The sequence below is a fragment of the Colletotrichum costaricense genome (genome assembly GCF_030867565.1).
Source record: "Colletotrichum costaricense strain IMI 309622 chromosome Unknown Scaffold_5.1, whole genome shotgun sequence".
In the NCBI taxonomy this organism is placed as follows: Eukaryota; Fungi; Ascomycota; class Sordariomycetes; order Glomerellales; family Glomerellaceae; genus Colletotrichum; species Colletotrichum costaricense.
This window is the reverse complement of record NW_026848234.1, coordinates 833,788-854,680: the sequence shown is the minus strand read 5'-3', so window position 1 is coordinate 854,680 and position 20,893 is coordinate 833,788. Positions and strand designations below refer to the sequence as shown.

The 20,893-nt window shown below is 53.8% G+C and overlaps 8 protein-coding genes across 8 annotated transcripts; 3 read left to right on the top strand and 5 right to left on the bottom strand.

The window, feature by feature from the left end:
• Positions 1-155: 155 nt before the first annotated feature.
• CCOS01_05420 (uncharacterized protein) lies at positions 156-1,624 on the bottom strand (the record flags this gene model as incomplete). The annotated part of the gene is made up of 4 exons (XM_060453600.1): positions 156-373; positions 438-1,211; positions 1,310-1,439; positions 1,604-1,624. The coding sequence occupies 4 exons, from the start codon at positions 1,622-1,624 to the stop codon at positions 156-158; spliced, it is 1,143 nt and encodes a 380-aa protein (XP_060315372.1).
• Positions 1,625-3,612: 1,988 nt separating this feature from the next.
• On the top strand, positions 3,613-6,976 carry CCOS01_05419 (nuclear pore complex subunit Nup85; the record flags this gene model as incomplete). Its single annotated transcript, XM_060453599.1, has 2 exons — positions 3,613-6,009; positions 6,062-6,976. 2 exons carry the CDS (start codon positions 3,613-3,615, stop codon positions 6,974-6,976), a joined length of 3,312 nt encoding a protein of 1,103 aa, XP_060315371.1.
• Positions 6,977-7,628: 652 nt separating this feature from the next.
• CCOS01_05418 (uncharacterized protein) lies at positions 7,629-10,140 on the top strand (the record flags this gene model as incomplete). The annotated part of the gene is made up of 2 exons (XM_060453598.1): positions 7,629-7,691; positions 7,768-10,140. 2 exons carry the CDS (start codon positions 7,629-7,631, stop codon positions 10,138-10,140), a joined length of 2,436 nt encoding a protein of 811 aa, XP_060315370.1.
• A 1,273-nt stretch (positions 10,141-11,413) lies between these two features.
• On the bottom strand, positions 11,414-14,030 carry CCOS01_05417 (oxidoreductase family protein; the record flags this gene model as incomplete). Its single annotated transcript, XM_060453597.1, has 4 exons — positions 11,414-12,318; positions 12,458-12,651; positions 12,833-13,358; positions 13,433-14,030. The coding sequence occupies 4 exons, from the start codon at positions 14,028-14,030 to the stop codon at positions 11,414-11,416; spliced, it is 2,223 nt and encodes a 740-aa protein (XP_060315369.1).
• Positions 14,031-14,290: 260 nt separating this feature from the next.
• Positions 14,291-16,254, top strand: CCOS01_05416 (uncharacterized protein; the record flags this gene model as incomplete). The annotated part of the gene is made up of 5 exons (XM_060453596.1): positions 14,291-14,360; positions 14,725-15,114; positions 15,250-15,512; positions 15,747-15,850; positions 15,909-16,254. The coding sequence occupies 5 exons, from the start codon at positions 14,291-14,293 to the stop codon at positions 16,252-16,254; spliced, it is 1,173 nt and encodes a 390-aa protein (XP_060315368.1).
• An 86-nt stretch (positions 16,255-16,340) lies between these two features.
• On the bottom strand, positions 16,341-17,228 carry CCOS01_05415 (HET domain-containing protein; the record flags this gene model as incomplete). Its single annotated transcript, XM_060453595.1, has 1 exon — positions 16,341-17,228. The coding sequence occupies one exon, from the start codon at positions 17,226-17,228 to the stop codon at positions 16,341-16,343; it is 888 nt and encodes a 295-aa protein (XP_060315367.1).
• Positions 17,229-17,279: 51 nt separating this feature from the next.
• Positions 17,280-18,146, bottom strand: CCOS01_05414 (HET domain-containing protein; the record flags this gene model as incomplete). Its single annotated transcript, XM_060453594.1, has 1 exon — positions 17,280-18,146. One exon carries the CDS (start codon positions 18,144-18,146, stop codon positions 17,280-17,282), a length of 867 nt encoding a protein of 288 aa, XP_060315366.1.
• A 485-nt stretch (positions 18,147-18,631) lies between these two features.
• CCOS01_05413 (major facilitator superfamily transporter) lies at positions 18,632-20,409 on the bottom strand (the record flags this gene model as incomplete). Its single annotated transcript, XM_060453593.1, has 5 exons — positions 18,632-19,180; positions 19,246-19,670; positions 19,727-19,800; positions 19,857-20,084; positions 20,153-20,409. The coding sequence occupies 5 exons, from the start codon at positions 20,407-20,409 to the stop codon at positions 18,632-18,634; spliced, it is 1,533 nt and encodes a 510-aa protein (XP_060315365.1).
• Between the last annotated feature and the right edge of the window lie 484 nt (positions 20,410-20,893).

The window sequence follows — 20,893 nt, the reverse complement described above, 5'->3', positions numbered from 1 at the left end:
AGCCCGCCCACCTGGCTTCACAGTTTGGATTCGCGAGGCGGTACTGGGATATCGATTTCACTTTTTTTTGTATTAAACTATCAGTATTTTTTGTATTTCAGAAGACGCACCGAGACGGTCGTGCAACCAGAAGCCCGTGGTATATTGTGTTAAGCTTACTTGCGCATGTCGACCACGGCTCTGATGCAGTCGCCTTGCTTCATGGTCTCAAAGGCGTTGTTCATCTCGCCCAAGGTCTTCCTGTGGGTGATGAACTCGTCCACCTTCAGGTCGCCCTTGATGTAGTCCTGCACGAGACCGGGCAGCTGAGAGCGGCCCTTGACACCGCCGAACGCGCAACCCTTCCAGACACGACCGGTGACGAGCTGGAACGCTGTTTGAGAAAGTGGTTAGCTTCTGATGCCGTACTACAACAAGGTTGTGCGAGGGGTACTTACGACGGGTGGCAATCTCCTGACCAGCAGCAGCGACACCGATGATGATGCTCTGACCCCATCCCTTGTGGCAAGCCTCGAGAGCAGCACGCATGACGCTGACGTTACCAGTGCAGTCGAAGGTGAAGTCGCAGCCGCCGTCGGTCAGCTCAATGAGCTTGTCGACCACAGACTGGTCTCCGAGCTTGGTGGGGTTGACGAAATCCGTCGCGCCGAACTTTCTCGACCACTCCTCCTTGTTGGGGTTAACGTCAACGACAATAATCTTTCCAGCCTTGTTCACAACGGCACCCTGAACGACGGAGAGACCGACGCAGCCGGCACCGAAGACGGCAACGTTGTCGCCCTCCTGGACGTTGGCGGTGATTCTGGCAGCACCGTATCCGGTGGTGATACCGCAGCCCAACAAGCAAGTGCGGTCCATGGGAGCATCCTGCTGGACGGCAACGACTGAGATGTCGGCAACGACGGTGAACTGAGAGAAGGTGGAGGTTCCCATGAAGTGAAGCAGGTCCTTGCCCTTGCACTTGAAGCGCGAGGTGCCGTCGGGCATGACACCCTTGCCCTGGGTGGCGCGGATCTTGCCGCACAGGTTGGTCTTGCCTGACTTGCAGAACTTGCACTCTTGGCATTCTGGTGTGTATAGGGCGACGACGTGGTCGCCGACCTTCACGTTTGTGACGCCCTCGCCGACGGACTCGACGATACCGGCGCCCTCATGACCGAGGACGATGGGGAAGGCTCCCTCGGGGTCCTTGCCGGAGAGAGTGTAGGCATCTGTCCCGAGGAAAGTGTGTCAGTCCTCAAGTTTCTGGGGTTGTAGTAAACAGCCTTCGGATCTTCATCCGAGACCTCAGGCGGGGGTCGTAATATACCTGTGTGGCAGACACCGGTGTGGTAGATTTCGATACGGACCTCGTGGGCCTTGGGCGGGGCAACTTCGATATCCTCGATGCTCAAGGGCTGGCCGGCCTCCCAGGCGACGGCGGCCTTGCAAGTAATGGTCTGTAGATGATCAATTGGGTCAGCGGATGGGTTCGGGTTGTCAAGATGGCTCGCGTCTTAGTCGTCTCCGTGGTCGTCGAGCTACCCCGCAATGGATGGGAGAAAATCGCAGAGCAGGGAATACAGATGTAATGTAAAGTGCTTGGAGTGGGAACTGGGCATACCTTTCCTGCAGTGGCAGACATGTTGTGTGATGATGGTCGATGAGAACCTTGATGGAAGGAGGAAATCGGCACACTAAGCTTAGCTTATAACCGGGCAGGGTACGAGTATTTATTCCAACGAGGTCGGAAGGAGGAGCTGGCAGCTGGAAGTCCAAGATGCAGGTTGGGCACTGGCAGAGGGGGAGAGAACTGCCGCCGGGTGTCTTTTGGCACCATCTCCAAACCCCACCTTCCCCTCGGGAGGGGAAAGTATCCGTGAGTCTCGGGGGTTCGGGGACTGAGACTTGAGTTAGGTACCTCTCTTCCTCTGTGTGCGTATCTCTATCTGGAGACTGGAGTGCACTTCTTCCTTTACTCGACCGCGAATTGGAAAAAGCGGAGACGTTCAGCTTGTCATTGACTAGGTACTCAGGTAAGTAGAGGATAAAACACTACTGACGCCAGCCGTGACTTGTACGAGTCTTGGGTGAGGCGGATGGAAGGGCATTCCCAAGCAGCAACACACGAGTACGTCATTGGATCGATTGAGGTTCTGGGGATGAATTCTGTTATTTGGTTGGCTGGAACTCTACTGGCAAGTCCTTCTCCTGTTGTCCCAATTGGCTGCCTGTGATTAGGTAGGTACACGGTACGGTGACAGTCAGATAAAAGAAGTCGAGACCAACGGATGCCTTTCCGACGGACACCAAGATCCAGAAATCGCAGTAACTGGTTCCCTTCCCGAGAACGAAGGCCGAATCACGGCTTGTACGGGCACCTAGCCGGGGGTGGCGGGGGCAGGCTGCGTATCTGGGTCTTCCAAGCGCTTCCACCTCACCAAAGAAAAAGACCGCCCTTTTTGAGACGTTTCCCCCTCCTCCTCTCTTCCGGCGCGCTTTCGGGCTTGCAGCCTATCGTTGTCTGAAGACGCAATACACCAAAACTTTAAGCCGTCGGAGTTAGGCTTTTGAGATGCTATTAATGCACCCTTTTGCAGGCATAGTCCATCGGCGATTGAATCTGGCCAAGCCTGCCCGCCCGCCTTCTGAGGGATGACTTTCCGTGGTTGCCAAGATGGCGTTGAGCAGTACAGCGCTTTTCTTAGGGCCCGCACGTCCAGAGCCCGATTTATGTCCGGGCCCGGAGGTTTCAAGCAGTTTCTTTACTGCCTTTGGCAGCTCTACCCTATCTAATCGGCTTGCCGGGCTAGAACGCCGTAACACGGAGGAAGACGAGGGGAGCTCCGGGACGGCTTAGATAAGGTAAAAAGAAAACTTCCTAGTTGCCCGCGGATAGGGACTCGACGAAGAGAGATACAAGTCAAAAAGAATGGATGAACAATCCTCTCAGGTAAAAGATAATCAATGGATCCATTGGAAAGAAAGTATGGGAAGAGATGGAAGACCAGGTTGACAGCCAAAAGAGGGGAAACAACTTGGCTTCAATGGTGTGTGTTTACCCCGGAAAAAGAGACATCACAATGGCATCACGGTCGCATGGCTGTGAGACGTCTGAACCTTAAAAAATTATTCTCCAACAAGGTGACGAAGGAATCGTGTTTGGTTACTGCTTCAGAAGTTTGAACGCCGGGAAGCTTTAACAGGATCTTGGTTCTTTCCAAAGGTACAAAGTACATACTACGTACATACATCTCGAAGCCCCGTTAGGTGGTGTGTCAGCGGCACTAGGCCAGGGAGCTCGGGCCACTCCTAAAAACACAGAGCGACTCGGTGGTGGGGCCAAGACGTCGGCTTCTTCCGCGTTGACTGGCCAAGCATCGCGAACCTCCAAAAATTATCGAGCAAAAGCGCGTCCTGCCAAACACCACAACTCAGCTCTTCAGCCTTGTCGCCTGCGACCTGCCAGTCAGCCCAATTAGCCTCGACGACTTTCGCACATCAAACGACAGCGACGCATCAAATTTCTGCAGTGCCGAATACCTAGAAATTTCGCTGCCGCCGGTCAACACAACTTTGCGACGACTAGCCTCATCCGGGTGACCTGAGGTCGCCCACTCCATCACCGACATCATGCCTAACAAATTCTCCTTCGACGACTCAACCTTCGATAGCTCACCGCCGTCGACGCCCGGTCAGACTCCACAGAAGAAGTCATACTATCCCTTCGGCGAAAACCCGTCAACCACGCCAGCCGGTCCTCCACCCTCGTCCGCTGCTTCCTTCACACCCCAAGGTGCTCCCTCCGAGTCCTACCTCGGAAGCTCCTTGTTGCAGGGAGTCACTGCGCAGAAGCCCTTTGGATTCGGCGGTGCAAGTTCAAATGGGCCCAGCAAGAACCTCTTTGGCAGAAGCGACTCTGCTTCAGCGCAACCACTTGGCCGGTCGATTCTGCAGAGCGCCAAACCTACGACGAGACAGCCGTCGGCACTAAGCCGGGAACTTGGCGCGGGAAAGAGCGAGGTCACCTACGATAACCGGACTGGCAGGTATATGATACCCGACAGCTCGGAGGAAGAGGAAGAAGACGAGGACGATGAGGAGTACGACGAACGCGATGCCGCCGACGCGGAGATGGAGCGATACCTCGAAGCCGATATTGGAGAGGAAGACGGAGACGCTGAGGCCGACGACGAAGAGGTCCAGGATGACGACGACATATTTTTGAACTTGCGGCACAGCGCCCGTAACGACGATGAACTGACCTACTCAGACGAGGGCGAAGGCGGCATAGGCGGCGAGGAGTCGGATCTTTTACTGCTCAATACGCCAGCGGCAACGGAGCGAATGCGCAGGGAGGCCCAGGATATTTTCCGTGCGTCGTCCATGCGTCGCTCGTCGGGCAACAGACGGACAGAATTCAAGTTCTCCGCAATCGCAAAGGACCTATACAAGGAACTGGGCATGGCTCAGATCAACGAGTCGTCAGGCGTTGTCTTGAAGACGGAAGACTTGATCAACCAGCTTTACAACGAAGGAATTGGTGCGCAGGAGGACCCCGATCAGCTAGACGTCTCGCTCGCCAACATTGTTTACCCTCTGGTGGACCTCTGGAATGACTTTGCCGACAGTTTACCTATGCCAGAGGGAGAGCACATTGCCGAGATTGGCCCCGGCCCCGAAAGTGAGCCGTTCACGAAGGCCGCCTACGTTGCCCAGTTGGTGCTTCAGATGCACCACACTCGTTTCGCTAACCAAGGCACTGTCGATACCGAAGCGCCGCCACTGCCTTACGTTCTGTTCCGATGGATCGAGGAAAACCACAACATCTACCCCGAGCAGTTCGAGATTGTCATGAATCACAGGCCGAGTCCAGCTTGCCATAGTCTCTTCTGGCCGACACTTCGCAGCGCTCTCATCCGTGGCAATGTCGATCTTGCATCAAAGCTATTGAGGAATGCTGGGTGGGAGTCCGTCAAGAAGGGACCCAGGGCCGATTTCGCTTACTCCGGCAAAGCTCTCGATAACCTACAACGTGCTGTCGGCATTGCGTGCGAGGCACTCGACATGTGCCCAATCACCAAGGGCAACTGGGATATCTTCAGCAGCGATTGGACGCTGTACCGCATCCAGACGAAGGGCTCCTTGGACAAGCTTCAGCGATTTGCGGAGGGCAAGGACAAGAACCTCTTCGCTGGCGATAGTGACGACAGCTCGTACGGAAGAGGCTCCTTGGCCGGTCTTGTGCGGAAAGCGGAAGGCCAGGTTCCATGGGACATCTACGAACATCTCCAGACCATTTACCAGATTATCATGGGAACACCAGAGGCTATCCTGGATACAGCGCAGGACTGGTGTGAAGCCACGATTGGTCTCTTTGGATGGTGGGAGGAAGGCAGAGGACAGCAGAAGAGCCTGCGCATGTCTCGCTCTCACGGCCTCCGCATGACAGCTACGCCTTCTACCCCGGAGACCTATTTCGAACGCCTGTCGCTGGCTTTCCACACGGCGGTTGAGTCTGACTTCCACTTCAACTCTATGAACCCTGTTGAAGTTGCCATTGCTTCGGCTTTCGAGTCAAACTTCGCGGCTGTCATCGGAATCCTTCGAGCATGGTCGCTTCCCATTGCTTCTTCAGTGGCAGAACTTGCCTCGCTCGGTCAGTGGCTACCTAAGCCCGAGCAGCCTAACTTGATCACGATGGAGAGTCTGGACATGGAGGATCTGGAGATGTTGGGAGTGGCTCCTCAGACCGCCGATGATGTGGAGGGCATCAAAGACACTACGCTTACACATTACGCGCGCGAACTTGCCGGGATCGAGAGTCTTTCGGAAGATCGCAGCGGTTGGGAGATGGCGATACAGGTCCTTGGTCGCATGGATTCGGCTGCGAAGTCAGAGGATATGGTCGGAGAATTGCTTCGGGATATCCTAGACCAGCTTGATTCTGAACAAGGAGCCACTGTGGATAAGGTCTGGAGAATTCTGAACGATCTCGGCATGATTTCCTATGCCGAAGAGACCGCAGAGGTACGTGCAGATCGCATCGAACTGTGCTTATCACCAAGCTAACCGTTTCTAGACCTACGCAGATATTCTCGGCAAAGACTCCCACAGATACGGAGAGGCTCTTTGGTACTACGCTCTGGCTCATAGACCCGGAAAGGTCCGCGAGGTGCTCAACCTCCTTATGTCGTACTCTTTGCTCCACTCCACGGTCTATCCCCCAGCCAACGATCTGGACGACCACCTCTACCGACTTCTGAACGAGCGCAGTCAAACGCTCGAAAAGTATGCCAAACAAGATCTCGAGGCAGCGAATCTCCTCGGGCGGATGCTGAGTGGTTACGCCACGCTCCGGAAATTCTACGAACTTCGTGACACTGATGGACTTGCTGATATGTCACCTTACAAGTCTGCCAGTCTCCGGAAGCAAGCCGCCTCCGCCCTTGTTGCAGTCATCGCTAGCTCAGATGACAACATTCGGGGAGGCCTTTACGACGAAACCCGCGACGCAGTTGTCAGTGAGGACTTCATCCTCGCTCTGTTGGGCGAGGCTTTACCCTTTGTCAACCAAAACCCTTCGGTCATCACGCTCGACCAGATGGACACGCTCCTCAAGGCCGTTGAGGATATACAGACAGTCAACTCCACTATCTTCAATGCAGCAGACGAGTTCTTCAAGCTTGTTCTGGCCTCGACGCCGGGCATGAAGGGCTCAACGCCTGCAGACTTGATGCGCAAGAGCACCAGCTCGCTTAGCGGAAGCTACATGCTCAGCGGAAGCTCCATGTTAGCCAGCCAGCTTCACCGGTCCATCAGCGGTGGCAGCGGCAGTGGTTCTTCTCTCGCCAAAACGAAGCGCGGCTGGGATTGGAGATCGGGACTCACGGCTGGTGCGTCGGCCGACGACGTGCTTCGTATACTTCGCTTGGGCCTGTCAAGAGACTTGGCAACCTTGTGGCTGGCCGACGCGGACAATACGCCCGTGTACTAGGATCGCATTGGACGTGTTGCGGGTGTCAAGCGCAAGCGCGAGTGGACTTTGCCTCACCGGTAGTAGTTGTCCTCAGTTAGGCAAGGGATGGCATTTGGGAATGGGATTAGGATGGAGTTTGATGATGACGTTGTAAATGGAAAGGCACCCAAGAAAGTTTCAGATGTATAATACCATTGGTTCACCTGAGAAGTTGCCGACTTCTCTTTGATGACGGGGTGTCCCGCGTTGTTGGATTGTTTAATTCAAGATTACACTTTGTACAGCGGCTAGCGGGTGACAAGTAGAGCCATGAGAACCATGCTGTAGGATGAGACTTGTCGGAATGACTTGAACCAAATCGTAGTCCATGATCTTGCCAACTTCATAGAGGCCATACAGTCATTCGAAGTTGTCGAGGCTAGGAGCAAAACTTCATGCCTGAGGGCAAACACAGTACAAACACCGTGCGCAATACGACCACTGACTGTAACAGCGATTTACCGACGACATGCGAATAAGGAAATACCAATCGAACACTGTTCAGCAAGCCAAATCCTTGTACACCTCACGTGGCGGCCATGATACTTCGCCGGGACTCATTCATTTTCTCTGTCTCTCAATGCATGCAGCCGGCCATTTTCCATTGTGAAACGCTGCCAATCCGGTAAAGATGCACATCTTGTCAACGGTGGCCCGATCCATCACGTCACGAAGCCTAGCACGCGTCGAACAGGTATGCTGGTTTGATATTGAGCCATTGAGGAACTTCAAGCACGTAAAAGCGGAATAGTTACTGACATTCTCACCAGATTCAATCAAATCATGGCACGTATGCCCGGTTCTTCACGTGCTCCTGCTCCCTGTGTGGTGCAGAGGCGCCTCGTCCATCAGAAGACGGCATGCACCACTCCCGCTTGACGCTGCCTGGCAGTGGCCCCGTCATTGTCGAGCACAGCAAGGGGGGAGCCACCCAAGCTGGAGCTTCTGAGTCTCAAGTGGTATCTCTTCAGCCACCGGAAAGGCCAAAGGCTCCGTCAACCTGGGGCTCCTTTGGTAGCAAGATCGCCAAAGCCCGGCCAATCCCAAAGGTCGTCAAGAAGGGCCCCGCGCCAACAGGAGTGAAAGGGCACGCTTCTGGCTCGACATCATCATCATCAAAAGCGACAACAGCGCTATCGTCAACGGGAAAAGCCAAGAGCGCGAAACGGAACCCCTCACCACCGGCGTCGGCACAATGGGGCGCCTTTCACGCGCTACAGGTCCAAGGCCCCGCACCGAATCCGAACCCGCCACCCAAGCCGAAGTTGCTGTCGAGACCGAGGGCTGGCGCACCGGCGCCGCGGTGGAAGCGCAACTCGCTTACTGCGCAGGCGAGGGCTGGGAAATGGGGCGGGTTTCATCAGGAGCAGGGTGCGCCAGCTTCTGGGCACGTTGTCGACGGGGGGCTGGTCGTGCACGATGGACATCGGTCGAACGTCGATCCTGTCGTTGAGGGAAACCTGGAGCTGGGTCTGGAGACTTCTCTGTCAAAGGATGTTGGCGACAATTCAGAAGAGGTGGGGGCAAAAGAGGTGCCACCCGAGGTTTTAATAGAACAACCTGTCTTGTCAGATCCACAACATCGACAGAACGCGGCGTCTGTATCGACCAGCAAACGGGGGAAAGAAAGGACCAGAGCGGTTCCTAGAACCAGATCTCGGAGAAGCGGGCCCAGGAGCGCTGCAAGATCGGGAACTGGGAGCTGGGGAAACTTTTTCGAAGATATCGAGAGGAGCGATCCTGAGATCACCATGATGACAGGCAGCGAAGAGGAAGCAGATGCTCCGGCGCCATCCCGTAGCACCGCTGACGATACCACTTCATCATCCGCTTACGTTTCTTCTGAGTGGGACACTACATACGGTACTAATGTATACCCCAAACCAACACCAGACTTTTATGAGGATATCCTACCTCTGCCTTCGAGGCCCCCCGAACCCAATGCCTCAAAAGCCGAAGATATCCCAGCTCTCTCCCCCCGCGCAGGACCCGGATTTATCACCCAGGCAGAGGCCGCCGCCCTCATCGAAAGACTCTCGCACCAGAGGCGTAAGAGGAGAGTCCCGACTAGGGATGCACCCGGGCTCAGCCCCGGGGAAGCAGAGTCCAGAGACTCATCAACGCAACGACATCCAGACCAATACCAGCCAGCAGTTCAAGAGGATATGACGATAATGTCCAGACAGCAAGCGCTATACGTCCTGCTCCAGGAGCCTGTGGAACCGGTGCCTCGGGACATCAATGAGCAAGAGCATGCTACCATCAAGGAAGGGCGAACATGTCATTCAGACATCGTTTCCGCAGACCAACGTCTCACAGAACAACATCACATAAAAGAGTATATGAGAGAGCGTAGCGCAATAGACCGGTATTCAGAAGAACGCCGCGGAAGAGAACGTCACGCAGAGGAACGCCGCATAAAAGAGCAAGAATTACGCACAGAGGAGCGTCGCATCAAAAAACTTCGCAGTGCAGAAAGGCGTGTGGAAGTACTCCGCGAAGAAGAACGTCGCGCTCACAAAAAAGCACGTCAGGCAGATGAACGTCGCGCTGCAGAGTTTCGCACGCTAGAACGCCGTATAAAAGAACTAATTCGCGAAGGAGGACCTGGCCCCGAAGAACGTCTCAGGGAAAAATATGCTAATTTCCAGGCAATGAAACAAAGTCGCCCTACTAATCTAGCCAAGGAAGCCTTGCGGGATTTTGATGATATCCTGAAAGAACTGTCTACGGAGACAGTTGAACACCATCATGAAGTGAACTATATCCGGGATTGGCTCTACTGGCTGAGAGGACTTGTTTCACATCTGGATGAAGGCCATAATGTACAAGGGTTTTGTGACCTCTGTGAGCGGGAGTCTCATAAAGTCCAAAGACACCATGTCATTCCGAGAAGTCAACGTGATCGCGACCGATTCACTATTAAAGAGATGAACGAGTTGCTGGAACTTTGCCTTCCCTGCCACATAAATTTACACAGAGCCATTCCAAACGAAGAACTTGCTGGCGAGTTCAACTCTGTGGCGCGGATTATGACACATCCTCGATTTCAATCCTGGTTGGTGTTTGCGAAAGCGCATTCTATCCGGGACCTCCACGGTCTGATGAGACTACCAGATGCATATGGCACACTTGAGCTGTAAGTGCTTGGGACACTGGGTGTTGTATCCATGAGGGGGTGCAATATATTAGAGGTGCCCTCCCCATGGATACAACACGCACCCCATTACGGAATTTGAGAAGGATAGCTGATTAACTCCGACCTCTAGGGAAGAGGATGAGCGCCGACTCCATTTGCTTCGTCTTGAGAAACACCTGGCCAAGTTCGCAAGCCGGAGGCGCCAGGACTATCTTGCTCTGCGCGACTTCCTGAAGACTCGTATTCCCTTGCCCGTTAGACAAAGCGAACTCAGACATGTGCTCATGGATCAAAAAGAGGGGCAAAGCTGGAAAGGTCTTTTGCTCGAAAGGCTTCGCAACGAGGAAGAAAATCGCGGTTTTATAGTTACTGAGAAAGGCTCTAAACGACTCAGGAGACGACGCAGGCGATTCGGCTCATCAAGTAAAGTCTGATCAGCAATTAAAGCTCTATTCAATCTCGCTGGCATTCTCTTGGCTGAGCTTAGGTACACGATCCCTGGACTCCTACTTACTTGCTCACACACTCCCGTTGCCCAGTATCAAGGGCGGCCTAATACTTACAGCCAATCGACCTTAAAGTCATTTGAGTCTGGAGCTTCACATTGCTTTTGGTGCCCGTAGTTCTTCTGAGACCTGGAATCCGTTCCCGTCTCTAGTGTTGTGTTTCTGAATGTGCTTCCAGTGAAGAAGGGATCTGGAAGAGCAAAAAGCGGTGTCCCACCAGACTATTGACACCGACCTGCTTCAGCAAAAGAAGCAAAAGGAAAGAAGACATACAACACCAGGTATTCGCTGGTCGTCACCGACCCAACTACTAATCCGGCCCTCATTAGCTTGTCTATGGGAGAGCGGACGGGATCCCGAATTTTCCAATGGGTATGGTCGTATGTGGTTGAAGATATTCGGAAAAGGGTCTAGGAAGACTGAGAAGTTGAGTGCCAGCTGACTGTTTGCTTCACTTCAAGAACGAGATTCTTTCACAGGCACCAAGTCCTACTGAAAAGAATGGAGCCTTTAGAAGACTACTGGAGTATTCTGTGATCCTGGTGATGGTTGGTGTGGGTACAGTCATACGGTCCATACAAGGCAACTGAGGCCGCGCATATGACAGAGCTCTATCAAAACCCCCTGAACCACAACCTTGCCATCCGCCACTGCCCACCGCTATCGAGAGGCAATCATACTAACATCACTCGTGATATAATGAGTTTTTTTTTCTCCTTTTAAGTCAAGAAGTCCCCCTTTAGAAAGAAAAAAACGCCCACCCCCGGGGCATCAGATACCAACCAAGAATCGAAACACCCACTCCGCAGCAACACCCGCGTCGTCCTCCCTCCTCGTCGCGTCAAACGCCCGCTGCAGAAACTCTGGCGAGAACCCCTTGGCGGGCGTGTAAAAGTGCTTAATGGTCTCTTCCATGATGACCTGGTCGCACTCGAAATGGGGCTGGATCGTGAGGACGCGAGAGGGCTCGTACAGACCCTGGACCCTGCAGTGCGCGCTGCCGCCGATGTTTTGCCAGGTTCCTGGAAGAGGTGGGTTCGGTGGCGGGGCGAGGGCTACGTGGTCGCCGTGGCACATTTGTAGCCGGAGACCGTGAGGGGGTGGCGATGATGAAGAGCCGGCGTCCTGTTCTGACTCTGTCGTTCTTGTCGTGGGCGCAAGAGCGGCCAGGCAGGGAAAGTCCTCTACGAGTTTCGGGTTCAACGAGATGGTCTGGACGCCAAACTCGTAGCCGTTGGGGTCCTTTTCCACGACGGCGCCGTGGGGCTCGAGGAGGGCTTTGCCGATGAGCTGGTGGCCGAAGCAGGTGCCAAAGATGCGGACGGTGGGGTGGTGCTCGTAGACGCGCCGGATGAAGTCGCCGAGGCGGAGGACCCAGGGGTCCGTGTCGTAGGCGGCGGCGATGGAGCCCGTGATGAGTATGGCGTCGACGTCGGCTGGGCTCGGGTAGTGGCCTGCGACGACGTCCCAGGTCGTGAAGGTGGCGAGGTGGGAGGCTCCGACGCGGGTTGCGGCGGCGGTGAGGCGTTTGATGTATTGGGCGCTGTAGTATTGTCCGTAGAGGGTTTGGACGGCTGTGACCATTACGTCGGTGTCTAGGATGGCGATATGTTTGGGTTTGTCTGCCTTTGGAGGTGTTGCTCCTCCTGGCGCACTGGCGATCGCGCCCCCGGATCCTGTTTCGGGTATAAGTCTATGAACCACGTGTTGTTGGGTATGTTGGGCTGACCTTGCAAGTCTTCTTCTCTCATTTTGGGTGATAGACGTCTGTCTTACTTTGATTTGGTATCCTACGGGACGAGCAAACACAATTACCTTCAATCGGAATCGCAAGTATTAAAGAAACGCCGACTGTGATTTGTTGGGCGCTGCGAATGAAGTCGTGAAGTCTCGGCAGCTGCTCCGAGTCAGATCTTCGGAGGAGATTTGTCACGGGATCCACGTTTCGGGCGTCAACGCCGGCGTCGGCGTCGGTGCCGAACTTTTGCTGCGGTCCACCGGCGGCTGGTCTAGAAATCACTTGCGACGCACGACATCGACCATGAAAGGTACCAACTCAAAACTGAAATGTATATCTGAGAAGAGAATTATGTGAGACTACCGCATAGATGTTTAGGTGTCTATCAACTACATACTATCGTGCCCACCTGCTGGATTGAACATGAGCAGCTCACTTCTCAATACTTGTACCCCGACTTCTTCAAAATCGTCTCCAAAAGCACATGGTTCTTCAGAGCTGTCTCAAAGTCCGCATACCGTGAAGTATCGCCTTTGGCGTAGGCGTCAAAAACGAGGAGCGTGTTCAGTCCCGCGGCCGAAACCTCGACTCCGTCAGGGAGCTTGCCGGTCTCGAGAATGACCTTTTGTTCTTCTCCTCCGACTAACTTGTACTTGAGTTGCTTTCTGGTGCTGTGGATCTGCCACTGGCCTCCGTCCCAGACGGCCTCGATTTCCCCCTTGGTGCCGCTGATGATCCAGCGAGCACCGACCTCACCGGCCGTGACCGGGGTGGTTCGGCAGGCAATCGAGGCCACTGCCCCGTTTTGCAGCACGCCTTGGACCAAGATGTGATCGGGAGAGGACTTTGGGTACGCTGGGTCGATCACGCTGCTTCTGTCGGCTTTGTATAGGGGGACGGAGTCGACGTCGCTCTTTAGAACTGACGACAGGCTGCTGAGATCGAAGTCGCCAACAACGTTTGTGAATGAGTCCAAGACTATGTTCCAAGAATATCAGCCTTCGATATTACCAACTTCATCAGAATCTCCCAACCGAGATGGAGTAACTTACAATGCCCAAAGCCGATGTGGAATGCGTTACCTCCGGTTTTGATATCGAGATAGTACTCCGCACCCTCCACCCAGAAGTTGGGAGGAAAGTATGGGAGAGTGCCGGCGACAGAAGTGTGCTTGATCTCACCAATCTCCCCACTCTGAATTATCTCCCTCAGCTTGAGAGTGAGAGCGTCAGAGCGACCCTGGAGACCCACAATGGTCTTGAGTCCGTCTGACTTGGCCAGCTGCGTGAGCTGTTCCGCCTCCTGCGCCGAGGCGCCAAGGGGCCACTCGACAAAGACTTGCTTCCTGTTGGCGAGCGCGGGGAGGGTGACGGCGAGGTGCTTGGTCACGACGACGCTTACGACGACGAGGTCCACATCCGGGTCGCTGGCCAGCTGCTCGACGTCGCCGTATGCTTTGGTCGTGCTCGGAAGCTTATGCATCTCGATGGAGCGGCGGGCTGCTTCCGCGGACGAGTTGCAGAGGGCGACAATCTCGTAGTGTAGCGAATTCTTGAAGGAGGGGAGGATGGCGATGGAGGCCCAGGCGCCAGGGCCCATGACTGCCTCCTTTGCGGAGAGTCCGATGATGCCTACTCTGATGGGGGCCATGATCGCTGGTTGGGAGTTTAGGTGGAATGAAAGATGAGTTTGGTGTAAGTCCTCTGTTCAGTGAATGAGATTGCAATGCTGAATATTCAGGGCCTTGATTATCACGGCATCGTTCTTTATATCTACCAAGAACTCATCCATCTTTGTCCAGACAACCTACCAATAACATCTGGCGGCTCATGTAAGCGGTCGCCGGCGGGCCTGATGCAGTTGATTCAGCGCCTTCTCGCCTGGATGCCCGATTTGTCGGATTTCCGAACATGAAACTGCGTGGCTTCACACCGCGACATGGCGGAGATGTCGCCTCGTCCCGAAGTCTATCATCCAAACGTACGATTGTGCCCGGGGTAACATTGTCATTCCCGCGGAGCGGAGTAGTGGGGTGGCTTCCGGACACGGCGAGCCGGTCAGCAGTGATTGGCTGGAACTCCGCGGAGTGATGACAAACCCCGAGATTGAACCAGGTCCAGCTGAACCTAGATTCTACGCGCAAACTTGACCTCGTCATTTTGCTTAATGGTTGATTCAATTCATATCTCTGGCGTTTTACTCGAGATGACGTTGGCTGCCAGCCGGAAAAAGTCTTGCGTTCTGTGCCGGACCAGTAAGGCGAGGTGTTCGCTCGGGACACCATGCCGGCGCTGTGAGGAAAGGGATTTGAGGTGTAGATACGACCACGTCCCCAAGCAATCAGCTGGATACCGATCACTGCGTCCGGCCGAGACAATCGCCGACCGCGGTATTCACGGAGCACTTGATCAGCTGCCCAATGGCACGGAGTCACTGATCCGCATCGAGAGAGACGGCCTGCTTCCGGGGGACCACCCGCGGCCCGAACGTGAACCGTCGATGGACTGGTCGAACCTCTTGTCAACGGAAATTGCGACGATCCCTTTAGACTCTGACCCTATTTTACAGAGACAACTCCTAAGTCCAAATCCCTTCTCCTTGAGCTTCGACTCGCCTCAACTTCGCCAGACGATGCTTGGCGGTGCCGGAGTTCCGTGGCAGCGAAGTAACTCGAGCCTATTCGGACCAGAGGACCTTGGTGATTTAGGCGTCATGGAGGACACGGAATATCAAGGTCACGAACATCCTTCAAGTGAAATCCAGTTACACAGGGCTTTCAGGGATTGTCCGGCAAGAAAACTCCGGCCATTCTATCAAGACAAACCCCTCGTCCCGCGAATTACTAAAACGGTGGCAACATGCTTCACAGCCAGAGTCCTCCTCGGCCAGATCTTATCTTATCCCAAGATGATGATCAAAGGTGGCCGGATGCCGCCTTTCATATTCCCACCCTGCGCCATTGATGGATCTGAGTCAATAGTTGGATGTTGTGGCAAGGAGCTTCACCAGTGTCTTCCAGAGCCGCTAGCCATCTGCTGCAACCTCGTGCAAAGCTTTTACCAGAGGACTCCGGGAAGCGCGGCTTTTGTTTGGAGGAGTATATACAGTGAAGTAGGCAGGATCCGGCAAGAGGTGAGAGGTCAGCGCTTTGCCACGAGTTGTCATCTCACTAGTTAACATGAGGTTGAACAGCATTCTTCTTATAACAGCGAACAGATGTTACACGCTCTCCAGGCCGTGGTTATATATCTGCTGCTTCAGGCAAATGACCTCCAATCAATACAAGAAAGCAACATCAAAGCGCTACTAGTGGTACCCAATGTAAGAAGCCAGGAGATAGCCAAGTGTTATTGCTAACCAGAGCAGCTGCTAGCCAGGTCGCTGCACCTGGCCCTGAATTACGAACTCGACCTTATCAGCAAGCTAAGTCTAGATCGTCGAGGCTGGATTCTTCGTGAGAGTACCAGGAGGTGGGTTTCGAGAGACTGAGTCAATCTGAGAAGTTTCGCTAATAGCAAGGGACCGCAGGACAATCTGCCTTCTATTTGGCATTGAGCTTTTGATGGACGTGGATCTGAACGCAGAGGAACCGGCGGATTGCGGTGGCTATAGTCTCCTGCCACTGCCCTCCGGCAGAGATTTGTGGGAAGCCGTGTCCAGTGACGAGTGGCGTGCACGATACAGGAGGCTACGAGCCGAGTCGTGCGATGAAAAGGTTCTGAGCATCCAGGATCTTCGAAAGGCTAGAAGGGCTTTGGGGGCGGACTCTGAAGATCGAAGCCAGGAGGACCAGCTGGTAGCCCGAGTCGCAAAGTGGTGCGAGGGGATCGATGAATTCGGGATGATGGTCTGGATGGCTGTCATGCTAGAGTGATAGCATGCAGAAGAGCAGGGCATCGTACGAGAGAGTTCGTGCTTCAAAAGAAGCGATGTGTTAATGGTATATATACCCACTCTGAGTTATCCAGAGTTCTCCCGCTCCGCTTCCGCGATGTCGCATGGTTTCGGTGGCTGTACTACGGCGCCATCTCCTCCGATTTGAGGAGCACGTTCGAGGCGATGACCGGGGCCCTTGCCATCGCTGATCGATATGGTCTTCGATTTTCTGATAGGCAGTGGATGAAGAAGGTCCTGGAAAGAAGTGACCTTCAAATACAGTTTGTCGTTGCTCTCCTCAGTCTCGGAGTATCGCGTTACGAAGAGTGAGAAGCTGAGATTCCCGTGCGAAAGGTCCACTGCCTGACGGCCATCAATGATGAATTGCTCCATCAAACTAAAGGCTTCAATGGGTTGCCCCCGGGCACCACTGCTCTCGTGATCTTTTATCTGCGACATAATGCCGGCACGGCCGGTTGCTTCTTGTAAAGGGATCAAGGCGTAACGTAAAGGCTGTAGAGCAGAAGAATGTCGCTGGCAAATAAGACACACCTCACCGACCTTGACAGTTTTAAAATAGACGCTGTATGAAGTGATGCAAGTAAATAGCTTTGATCCGGGCAGGGCATATTGCTGTCTCTGTGACTGCCACAAGTTCTTGGGCCAGGTCTCCATCATCTCCAACGAGAAGTTGGCCGGAAGTAGGGACCTGTCGATGCTCAGAGTCTCCGCCATCTTGGCCTGCAGATTGATCGACATACGCTCATCCACGTCCTTGGCGATGTATATGGTTTCCTGCTCGTGCCGTGTCGTACGCGAAGGGATGATCGTAGTAGGAAGCTCTCTAACGTAGATGTTGTCCCGGTGGTATCGTAGCGGTATGAAGACGACATAGTCGTCTGGGAAAAGCGTGCATCTTAGACACGTTCTGTTCTCGCCATGAACAAAGAAACTCGCCAGAGTTGCATCCATTCGAATCCCCTTGTTGGTCGATGAGAATTCCTTCTCTTGCTCGCACATGGCTCAGCTGATGGACTTTCGCGAGGTAGATTCTGTATCGTACCATGACGCGAATTCCGATGGATGGCGGGCTAGCAACCCGCGGTACTGCTGCGAGGCTTCCTGCGGCGCGGTCCAACAGAAGAGAGACATGTCAGTGCTGTTCTTAAGAATTTCTTCCTGAAGTCGCATGAAAGCTCGCGACCCCTCTCCATAGAGCAAGGGCATGTTCACGCGGAAGAGACCGAGCAGGCAGTAGGCTATGTCTTCGACCCGGGTTGTCCGCCTCTTTGACGCCCAAGACATTCTCTCCGCAATGGAAACTTCGGTGATTGCCGCGCTGTTTTTGAGTACTCGGGCAGTCTTGCCATGTATCCCCGTCATCGCTGACAATTGTCGCAGGACGGCGCTGTCGGTCTTGAAGCCGCGCGAGTTCCATTCGCAGTCGAAGAACTCGAGCGTCTTGGGCGCAATGAGCTCTTGAAGGGTCCACCCGCGTTCGAACCAGCGACACGCGCGCTTGTGTATGCCAGACTCGAAAATCCATAGCGTGGGAGACTCAACAGGTAGGTCCGCGAGATGAGCAAAGCAGATGGCTGAAAGCTCGTACCACTCGAACATTGAGTTGATCGCCTCCGAGAGTTCAGCACTTGAGGATTTGTCGATACAGCAGGTGTCCACCCATGCCCACTCCAGACCATTCTGCCTGGCGAGCTCGCATGTCTTCCGGATTTTGGTGTAGCCGGCTTTTTCTTTGGCAGTATTTAGATCTGCAAGCTCCTGGAAGGTCACTTCTCCGGATCCCCAGGTATGAGATAGTATGGCGTACGGTGGGAGGTCTGGAGGCATGAAAGCATGAAGCTTCAGACTCGTGGTGTCGATGAGCCACATGGCTTACGGCTGTGGTATTTCATGGCCTGATGGGTGGATGATCAGAGCGAAAACAAGAGGTGGAGGTGCTTTAGGCGACTGTACGCAAACATGATGCAGCTATCCGTAATACGACGGTAATCTCAGTTGGGATGACATCCTGCCTAGTTCTGCCGAACCCCTGCATGGTCAACGATCGCTGCACCTGGCAGTCTCCAACACTGCATTCCCGCTGACTTGTGATTTTACCAAGTCCTCAGAACTGCCACCTATTGTGACATAGGTTGGTCAAGGCATCGCGGTAGACTCGTGCACCAAGTACAGCGTGAGCTTCAGAGGCACTATCGTTCAGCAGACGCATTTGAGTATAAACCAGTAGATGGGTGCAGTGCCCAATTCTATCCAGAAATTGATACTGGAGTAGTGTATATCCGAAACCCCTCTGAGCACACATGTAGCGAGACGACAGCAATCTATATCGACTCGTTCGTAATCTCATGGCCTTGTCAGTACGCAAATCTCCAACCCCTTTCGACCCCCGAGTTCTCGGAGTAACCCTCAGCTTCATCCAGTTTCTTATTCAGACGGATCGCACGCCACTTCGCCAAGCCAGCTGACGTTACAACCAGAGCACAACCCACCAGTACAAGACCGCCGCCTAGTCTGTAGAAGGGCTCCTGCGAACGCGGCCAGAAGTATGGACTGAACCAGTGACTGACCTGGCTGATACAGTTGGCGATTGCAATGAGTGCGGCCTTCTTGCTCCGAGGGGCTGGAACGACAGTTGTTTCCCATGACAGCTGCAGGTTGAGACCGTTATATGTGCCGGAAATAAGGAGGAAAAGACCAAAGTAGCGAGCTCCAATGTTCATGGTTGAGATCAGGACTGCACAGCCAGCCGCACTGCCAATGATAGGTAGGACGATGTGCCAGAAAGACTCTTGATTCCGACCTGACGACCAGGCAACAGCATATGCAAACACAAATGCGAACGCATACGGGGGAGCTTGAATGAAGTACGTTGTGAGTTCGCCAAAGTCAAAGGTGTTAACGATCTAGGCATGGTCAGTCATGAGAACCCTGGAATGAACTCTGACGGCTGGGGAGTCAGAGAGCTTACCGAAGGGAAGAAGTCTTTAAAACTTTGGGCAGTGACCAGGGAGAAATGCAACAGGCAGAAGATCCAGGTGAAAGGGTCTTTGACAGCATCTCTGAGACCATCCCAAGTGCCTCCGGCAGCTTCCTCTTTGCCTCCATTGGAGCACAGGATACGGTACTGCGCCATATCTCTCTCCTCAGGAGTCAGAAACCGCGTGTTGTGGGGCCAGTCTGGGAGGAGAACGTAGGCAGAGAAAGCCACCAGGAACGTCACGATGCCTTCAATGAGAAAGAACCACTGCCAGGAATACAGACCCGAGACACCACCCATTGTAGTGAGAATTCCTGCCGCAAGGAAGCCTGAGATGATGTTGGATATGGTGTTTCCCGCGTGCCAGATGGCCATTCTGAGAGGACTCTCCTCCTTGGTGTACCAGGAGGAAGTCACTAACCCGTGTCAGCACTGATCAAAAGCTGACCATCGGGGTAGATGTTGCACTTACTCAGTGTGATTCCCGGAAAGAACGGCGCTTCAGCCAGACCGGTGAAGAAGCGCAGAGCGGCGAAGCCGGCACCACTAGATGAGAGTCAGTAAACTCCATAGAGCTCGTGCTCTCTGCGTTTCTCACTGACCTTTTGAGGGCGGGAGTGCAGATGGTTGCCGCTCCCCAGGCCACCATCGTTGAGGGTAGAAACCATCTTGGATTTGCCTTGGCCAACCACAAGTTGCCAGGTAATTGTCCAACAAGATAACCGATGTAAAAAGTTGAGATGCCCAAGTTCCACATGGTGTCTGACATATGTAGGTTATCCTGCATCCCACTGAGTCTTGCGTTGGAAACATTGATGCGGTCGAGATAACTGGGAAGTTGATTTCGTGTTAGTAATGGACCCCTCGCCATCTGAGTTAAACTTGCCTCATGAGAAACATGAGCGTTATACAAGGCATCATCCTCATATCAATCTTTCGTACAATGCTCTTGTTGAGCCTTGTCATATCGATTTCGCTTAACTCACGAAGATGTTCGAAACGGCTCTGGATATCTCTAGGAGTTATGTCGTATTGCTGGCTGAGCTTCCCCACGGAGGGATCAGAAGACTTGGTGGGGTCTTCAAGCTCTTCAAATTTTGTGGCATCTTTGCCAGCACATTCTACCACCGCTCGACCTTCATCGTTGGAGATCATGGTAGTTCTCTTGAGTAGTGAGTCAAATCCAAGTCTGTGGAAGCTTGAAATTGCTTATAAGCGTGGTTGATATCTTTGAGTCTTGACTTCCTACTCCCACCCAGCTCTCCAGCCTGTGACATTGTTTTATACTTATACGACTTAGACTGGCGAGCTCATCTATCCATGAGCTTGTCCGGGAAGCTTGGCAATCCGGGGACTCCAGACTACCCCGCGTCGACATCGTTCATGGATCCGTACTAGGGTGAGACGGGAACGGGAGTAAGCAGCCTGCTCCCGCGGGAGGTCGGGCAGTCGAGTGGGCGCAGCAGGCTACTTTCACGGAACAGATGCTAGCGATGTGAAGTGTTTCCTGAGATGCCGAAAAATCCTCAGGCCACGTCTAGTTCACCACTCTTCCCGTCTTCTCTGTCGCCACTTCATCATCTCTGCTCTTATGCAGCTGCGTCAGACTCGCCTATCCGGAACCAATGCCCCGCTTGCC